This window comes from Rhinatrema bivittatum, chromosome 11 (genome assembly GCF_901001135.1).
Source record: "Rhinatrema bivittatum chromosome 11, aRhiBiv1.1, whole genome shotgun sequence".
Lineage (NCBI taxonomy): Eukaryota > Metazoa > Chordata > Amphibia > Gymnophiona > Rhinatrematidae > Rhinatrema > Rhinatrema bivittatum.
Window position 1 is genome coordinate 53,461,001 of NC_042625.1, and position 8,659 is coordinate 53,469,659.

Below are 8,659 nucleotides of genomic sequence, written 5' to 3' on the forward strand. Positions count from 1 at the left end.
GACTCACATTACTTAAGAGTTAGGACAATAGAAGAACACAAACTGAAGAAACAAATGGTTTTTGTGCATCAGGTGGTCGTCTTTCCTGTTTTGAAAGCCTCACCTTCAGGATCTTTGCATTTTTGCTTCAAGACTTTTGGGAGTTGTCATCTCCCAATCTGTTGTTCACTTATTCTTCCAAACAAACTGGTATATGTGAATTTCTTCACATTCATCGAATGCCATTACATTAGATTCAGTATCTTCTCACCATCATTACACCTTGCAGGTTATGTTTTCATTATTTGCTCTGTAAATACCCTTATGTATTGGAGTGGAGAAATAATTTAGTAGTCCGAGCACCGAGCTGAAAATCAGGATTACAGTGTTCAAATCCTGCTGATGCTCTTATGACCTTGAGTCACTTTACCCTCTGCCTCAAGTACAAACACATTGTAAGCCCTCTGGGACAGGGAAATATCTGCAGCACTTAAATGTAGCTCTCCTTGAGCTCGGGTTTGAAAATGCAAGTAATTAAAAACAAAATTTATTTAGCCAAGAAATGGCCACCTCATTAGCTGACTACTTGGTTTACTGTTTCTTTCTACAAGTACACAGTGACTTGGCTCTGAAACCCCAGTGATGAAGCATTGGCCTTTGGTGCCGACCTTGAACCTATTTAGCAGCAACCATTCTGTTCCTGTTAATTCAAAGCCAGTAAGTTAATGTGGGATTTGACACAATGAACTTGTTTGTAGTTTCCATTCCGAAGGGTATCTATAGATAGATCCTGGTCAGATTGTTTTGTAAAGATTGTGGGGAAAGGCAGATCTGGCAGTGCTGCAGGAGCATGGGCTATCGTGGCAGATAACTTGAAAGTTAATCTCCTCTACTTATGCTCCTTTCTTGCTGATTCCACAGACTCTCCTCGCTTCCCCACCACAATGAATCCTCTACTTATCTCCTTTCATGAATCCCTGTACCACTTTTAACTGCATTGGGAGGCTATTCTGTGTCTCCTTCACCCTTTTATATAAAGAAATACGTAGTCCTTACTACCCTCTTTCAACCTCCAATCAGAACCCCCATGTCCTAGAACTTCTATCCACAGAAAAGTTATTCATAAGATTTAGAAACTTTTATAAATTGATACCATTTATAGGGCCAACAAAAAATGTAGAACATGAGCTTTTGGAGACCTTGCAGGTCCCTCCTCCTCTAAGATTTACAGATTTAGGTCTTTGAATCTTATTTTGCTGGGCTTTTGGCGAAAACTATGCACTGTTGTAACCCTTCTCTGGATCACCTCCAATCCGTATTCTCCTAGAGGCATGACTACTAGAATTGGGACACTAGACTTCATTAGTATTATATGCAGATATATTGCATCCTTTTTCTACAAGTTACACCTTTTCCTGTGCACCGCAGCGTTTGTCTGTCTCTCATCACTGCGGCCGTGTGCTATTTTTCAACCTTGATCATTATATATCCTTCGCAGATACCTCACTTGCTTGCTGTACATCCATGCCATACTACCTGTCATGGATTTGTGCATTATAGATATGACTGTTTCCTTGTATTAAATCTTAGCTGGTAAAATTTTGATCATTTCTTGAGGTTTTAATCGCTCCTCTTTTTTTTCACTATTTTTAGTGTCTCAGTTCCATCATAGGAATTGATTTCATCTGCAGAAATCAAATCTTTCCCATCGTCCCCTCTGTAATATCACTTAGACATTGCAGACATGGAACTGAACAGTGAGCATCTTTTCAGCCAACAGACACAGTGGTGGTAAAGTCACTATCACTAAACCAGTCTCTGACCAGTTTACCAATTTATGACCTCCAGGCTGCCCAGTGAGAGATTATACTAAAATGTAATGTGGATCATGTCTAGGACTACCCTAGTCAGAGATTTGTTTGCCATGACATTTCCATGGTGATTCCATGTGGCCTCTGATCCTGGTGTAGCATGTGGCCAGTGGTGCATTTTCTATTCATGGTGCATTTCGACTGGCTCTCGGACGTCTGAAGGAGTGGTGTCTGAGGTCGGGCTGTCTGCCGGTGACAGGATCTCATCTCCTTTTATCTCATTTAGGTTTCTCCTCTGCATCCTACTTAAAGGTCCATGTTAAAACCCATCACAGCTCCCCGCTTCCCCAGGTCTCCAGGCATCCGGAGCCAGTCGTGAACGGGGGAGCAGCGTACCACTGCGTCAGGACATGTGGCATGAAAGGCAAGCAACTCCCAGCTCTGCTTCTCTGCAGTATGCTGTGGGGGAGGGGGGTACGAGGGAGCAGCCATTGCAGCACTTCACAAGTGTCTAATCCTGGTCCTTCCACATTCTACTGGCATTTGATATTTTGGTGCTTGACAGATCCTAATTCCTTCAGTTATAAACTGGAATATCACATTTGGCAGGGGGGAGGAAGGTATGCAGGAGCCCTGTCTTTAGGCAAGTCCACCTGCTGTGCAGGCAGAATTTGCAGTCATGAGGGCTAAATTCCTAATTGTGGATGTGCAAATTTATTCCTTTACTGAATAGACTGCAGCTAGTTTTTGTTAAATCAACCTTATTGATGCCAGCACAGATATTCTGAACACCAGGGCCCCTGAGGACTATAGATGAATGTCATAGATTTGGGAGAGGAAGGGCTTTGTCCCCCTTAACTCCACAGTGCTGTTGGTATGCAGGAAGGAGGGATGACCCTTGTATTGACAGACCACCACAGGAGAGGAGAAACCTTGTAGAGTGAGATTCTTGGTACTCTACCTCTAGCTGTCCACTATCTTCAGGTAAAAAAAAAAATTTCTGCTTGGCTGTGTGTCCAGGAAGAGTGGGTCAGTGTCCATGAAAGGATCCTTAAAGACTCAGATTCATCTCTCTATTATTCAGCTTTTAGGTAACTTAAAATCTGTTGTACCTTAGCAGCTTTCTGAGCATGACTTGCCCACCTTGCTATGGGATAAGCCTACCCCTCCGTGCCAAGCTTGTACTCGTGTTATGAAAATATTGCATCTTTCATTGTAAATGGGATGAAAAAAATCTGAGATTTGCTGAAGAGATGATTAAAGTCATAGCCCCAGTGATTATAAAGCTGTGGTTCCACCTAAACTCTGCAGGGCATGGGCCCTGGTGTTGTTGCAGCACCTTGGACTGTGACTCAAACAATGGCTGCACTCTCTATCAGAGATATACTCACCCTCCTTATGGGGTGGAGGGAGGGGAGAGTGGGCCGCTTTCTCTTCATTTGGTGGGGGGCGCTTGGGGTTAGGGATAAGTTAGCTTCTTTCTAGTGTGTTTATGTATTAAATTCTCATGCTTCTCACTGCTCATGACTGTGTATGTGGGTGCTGCCTGGAGCTTACAGGAGACTTTTTGGAAGAGAAGCTTAGTGTCTATATTGCTTATATTGCATTTTATTTCTTATATAATTTCACTGTCCTGTGGGGCCACTTGCTTTGTAGCTGTGCATGAGGGAGATAAATCATTTCATGGTAGTCTTGTGTATCCTTCCATCTAGTGCTTTGTGCATAGCAGTGTCTTGTTTTTAGAGTATATGTCAAGTATCCATGAAATTTGTGGGAGTTTCTCTGCTATTGTGTGCCATATGCATGAGGCAACAGCCTGGCACCTGCACCCATCTGGAGAGAATTGCTTTCCTCTTCAGAAGAGGTGGGGAGCTGGAGCCAAGGTACTCATAGAAGGGAGGTGTTGAGGTTCTGAGGGAGTGCTGTAAAAAAATATCTAAAATAGTTCTGTTCTTTGTGTTTAATGCAGACGGGCAGAAATGTACCCATCAGGACCAGATGGAGAGCTCAGATTCCTATGGGGAGCTCTCGGATGGTAGTGACCTGAAGACTCCTGAGAAGCAGAATGCCAGTGACTCTTTTCCAGTTTGTGACATGACTGTTGCCAAAACCAAGATGGAGACCGAAGTTGAGAAGAGGTATCCCTGTCCTGACTGTGGCAGCTTCTTCCGATCCAAGTCTTACCTGAACAAACACATGCAGAAAGTGCATGTGAGAGCAGTGGCTGGCCCCCTGGGGGACCTGGGACCTGCCCTGGGTTCACCCTTTTCTCCCCAACAGAACATGTCTCTCCTGGAGTCCTTTGGGTTTCAGATTGTGCAGTCAGCATTTGCATCATCCCTGGTGGATCCAGACGTGGAACAGCATGTGCTGGGTCCAGACGGGAAGTGAGACCAGCAATTTGTGGAACTGGAGGAGACTGCAGACACACAGAGAAGGGACTTGGAATTTGGATTTGGTGTTGACCTTTCTTTGGTCTAATTTTAAGTGTGGGCGGGGCGGTTTATATTTGTTCTTAGCAGCAGTTTCTTAGCCTGATGTTCTGGGCCAGGATTGCTGCTAGGATGCACCATAATGAAAAGCTGTTGCTGCTGTAGAAGCAGACCTGTATTTCCAAAGGTTTGATCTTTACAAGCCACCAGAGAAAGCCCATATCCATGCTTGCTGGCTCCCCCACCTCCCTGCATGAAAGGAGAGGGACTTGATGCAAGGCAGGCTGCCTCTGAAAGGAGGGAGAGGTTTATGAACTCAGAGGCAGCAAGGTCTCCTCTATAACAACTGCTGAGAAAATGTCCATCAGACGTCGCTCGTGGGTTCATCTGAATTTTTATTTGTTTTTGTCCTAATTTTCTACATGAAATCCTGCTGTCCAGCCTAGTTCATGCTTAGGCTCCTGTTCCATTGAGAAGCTTCTAATGGCAGCAAGACCTGGGAAGACCTGTAAGCCCAGGGCTAAAGTGTAGGACATTTTGGGGTATATTGTAACAACTGTAGCTTAACAGTTTTAAGTCTAGGGAGAAATAATTTTATAGACAAATATTTAAAAGATAGTGGTGTTTCCTTATTTTTTTTTTTTATTTCATGTCCTCTTCTTTCCCACATTGTTGCAATCTTGTCCCATAGTACTAGAGCAATGTTGGGGTCTCGGTGACTCAGCTCATGGTATGATGCTTCCTGGTGAGCAGTGCTAGGATGGCACAGTGCTTCCTGGTAAGTAGCATTGGGGTGTCAGTGACACGTAGCATTGTGCTTCCCACCTGAGTGATGCCAGAAGTTGCAGTTATGGTAAATTAAGGGTGCTGGAGAATCCGAGCTGATGTTGTGAGCTCTGGGCCTTCACAGATTTTAGTTCCAGATGTTCAGCTCTAGCACACTCTGCTCTTTCTCTTATGGTGGAGAGTTTCCTGTACAGGCATGATGGTTTTACCATTTTCAGAGGAAAGATGATCTAGAACAAGAGGTGACAGCATGAGACCCCATGTACACAGACTCAACCATCAATAAATTTGCTGTTCTTTGCCTCCCTTTGTAACTGTGCTCAGTGGTGTGGCGGATGCATAGAATACCCTTCCTGGGGAGGTGATGGAGGCAAAAACAGAATTCAATAAAGCCTGGAATAGGCACAGAACATGCTTAGGTGGAAAGGCACAAAGAGAGAGCTAGAGATCAGCTGGGGGGTCTAAGGCATGGCACCATGTATGAAATTGGGCAGACTGGATGGGCCGTGCATGCCTTTCCTGCATCATACTCTGCACAAATCTTGTTACTAAGGAGAAGTTGGACATAAATTAGCCTCTAAATAGCTGTGAGGATTTAAACCCTATTCTACTGGTATTTTATATGGTATTAATTCAGTCTGGTGCAGTGTGTCAGGAAGCTTATTCTGTATCTTTTCTTTTTGCAGCCAGTAAGGAGAGGAGTGAAAACCACAGAAATGGACTTTCTTCCCATATTTCATTTTTAAGGAATGTTGCACAGCAAAGCTTGAACTCCCAACCTGCCCCTGTAGCAGAGCTATGAGGGAGGTTTGGGTGGTTAAAGCATCTTTCCAGGCTCGCTACTGAGGGAGGGATCACTTGACCAAGTTAGGGGAGGGAGGAGTACCAGGCATAGTCCTGTAAGTTCCTGGGCTGGCCTCTGCCATTGAGCAGATAAGTGTCAGAGAACAGCACAGCTTATGTCTGCACTTTTGCCATGATCTGAATTGCCCAACTAAAAGCAAACAATTTGGCAAAGGGGAGGCTGCTGTACACATTCAATATGTTTCATGGTACAGACCTTCCCTCTGCCCCCTGCTGGTGGGTCTTGTTATCCATGTGCTGTGCAGGGGTTTGACTCACAGGCTCCAGCCTGCCCTGCTCTCCTGCCACATGTATCGGAGGCACCTTCTTTTACCAGATTTAGATATAATTTAATAAGTGAGCTGGAATCTCACTAAGAGAACCTCGATGCATGTATTATATGGATGGACAGACAGTGGATGCAGTAGGCACATTGGATTGAGGAAAGGCACCTGAAAAGAAAATGCTGAATATCTGCAGATTGGAAAATGGTAGCTTGATTAAAAATGGAGATGTGATTGCCTGTTTAAAAATAAAAATCCACAGTCCATAGCTTTATTAACCGGAGTGACTTTATATGCTAGGGTATTAGTGCTTTCACTGTATATAACTTTATATCCACTGTGAATGTGAAAGCCAGTCCTCTCGTTACTGCTGTGAGATGAATGTCAGGCCTTAGCTTAGATCAGTGCTTTGAAAAGCACTGTGATCGATGCTGCAGTGACAGGGCTTAGAGATTCACAAAAAAGAGCAATCTCCCAGAAACTGGGCTTGCACTCATTACTGATCAGGAAGAGATGGCTGAAGTACAGAATATGTGCTACAAAAAAATGGTCCTCCTGACACCAACTCTACTTCTTTTTAGGGCTTCCCTAGTGATGGTAGCTCTTGCTGCTTTGTCATTCTGGGCTCTGTACTCTGATTTGAAAGTCACTGCTCAGGTTGACTAGTCTAATAAATTGAGTTTCTAAGAAAAGATTCTATGATCTCCAAAACAATCTCAAAATCCTCTGTATAGGGGAGAGGGTATTGTATATAATATGGTGTATTCCTATTCAACCCCTCTCCCCCCCCCCCTCCCCCCTTTCTAGAGAAGCATGACATGGCCTTTTATATATAGAGTCCTGGAGAATCTAGTTATACCCTCTTTCCAGGGCAAGGGTAGAAAGGTCCTGTTGCCCCTCTGACATTTTTCACGCATTCGTCTCACTGATGGATGCCCTAGATGTAGAGACTGTGCCTTGTAGTGGCAGATGAGGAATAGGATAATGAAGTGCTAGGATCCCCTGCTTCTGTTTCCCTACCCCACCCATGTGTGTCCCCTTGTATAGAGTCTTGTTAGAAGTCCTGCGTGTAAGACACGATTCTATACAAAGCATTTTTCTATTTGTGGGTGTTTTGTATCTTCTATTGGAAACTAAAATCTCTGTATAACAGGTACAGAGTGTGGTTTTAAATAGTAATAAACTGAAATGGAATTAAACTCATGATTTTGGCAGTTTTTTTTTTTGGGCAGGGGTAACTCATCTAGACATGCTTTGTGAAGCTCCCAAAGATGCCATCATGCCCCATCTTTTCCCAGGTCAGTGCATCTGGGAGCTTCTTACTATTTATTGTTAATTCCCTGTATACCCCAGATTAGTCCAGACAACTAGGTTTTGCATCCCTACCAGCAGGTGGAGGCAGAGAAGTTTTTCAGACATTTCTACAAAACAGTGTGCCACCTGTAGTCCCTTATTATTTCTTTGTCTCCAGCAGGTGGTAGAGGTGTAAAACTGCAGTCTGGAGTTTAAAGAAGATAGCGATTTGGCTCCCTAAGGTACTAGGTTCCTTCGTGAGGCGAACGGGGTGTTGGAGATCCCTGGTTGTCTTGGCCTGATGCCATCAGAGGACTTGAAAAGGGGTCCTGGCTCTTAGTTCCTCTGGATCCCTTACATCTGTTCCTGGCTGCAACACTCGGAAGTATTCCTGCTGTTGTCTTGTTAGTCTAAGTATACTACCTTTTTTTGTAGAGTTTAAAAAAAAAAAAAGTGCAAGATTCTGCCAGCACGTGTGAGGTATTGCCTCTGCAGGAACAGGGGGGTGAGGAAGGAGGCCACAACTGCACACCTGAGCTCTGGGAGGGCTCAGCGAGGTTTGGTGCAAGCAGTACAACATGTCAGGCCACTTTAGCACAGCCGGTGTCCAGGAGGGCTCGAAGGGATTTTGTGCGATTGGTGCAGTGCGCATCAGGAGGCATCGTTCATCCACCTGGGGTCCAGGAGGACTCGGAGAAGCAGGGCACTGTCGGCGCAGCACGTGTGTGAGAGCAGCATGGCACTGGTCAAGGAGCGTGCAAAGTCTTACAGGGCCTGCAGGGAGAAGCGTTTGCACCTGAAGGCAGGCACACTCTCGATTGTGCCTCCATGGGCGAAGACAGCTCCTAAGGGGCAGCAGACAAGCATATTGCTTGTTTTTCAGGTGCTGGCTAGGAGGCTGCTAGAGACAAGGCAGCAGCCATCTTGCCTCCTCTTGGTGGGAGGTAGATGGAGTCAGGAGAAGACAGGGCCGGGCCTCTCCACCCCTGCTCTCACTGATGGTGCAGGAAGCTCCTGAGAACTGGGAGAGCGGGGAAGAGCCGGATGAGATTGCTGAGCTTAGTGATCCAGAGGAGATTTTAGCTGATTCTGTCCTCCTGCATAAGAGTTATTTAGCTAGGTGGGGATCAGGGATGAAGCGTCCATGCATTAAGCCCTTTGCACGCATAAGCACGCACACTCTTTAGTGCACAACTAGCTGCTTAGTTCTACGCACACCGAGGCAAGTTTG

The 8,659-nt window shown here is 45.1% G+C and overlaps 1 protein-coding gene across 2 annotated transcripts in view; it reads left to right on the forward strand.

Annotated features, from left to right (window-relative positions):
* Positions 1 to 7,338, forward strand: part of PATZ1 (POZ/BTB and AT hook containing zinc finger 1) — a 53,918-nt gene extending 46,580 nt beyond the window's left edge. The window contains exons 4-5 of one of the 2 annotated variants that reach the window (XM_029619300.1): positions 2,077 to 2,214; positions 3,760 to 7,338. In XM_029619300.1, the coding sequence (XP_029475160.1) occupies positions 2,077 to 2,214; positions 3,760 to 4,181 (560 nt within the window). In that variant the 3' untranslated portion in view covers positions 4,182 to 7,338. The remainder of the gene's footprint in view (positions 1 to 2,076; positions 2,215 to 3,759) is intronic. The other variant, XM_029619301.1, reaches the window with a different exon arrangement.
* Positions 7,339 to 8,659: the final 1,321 nt, after the last annotated feature.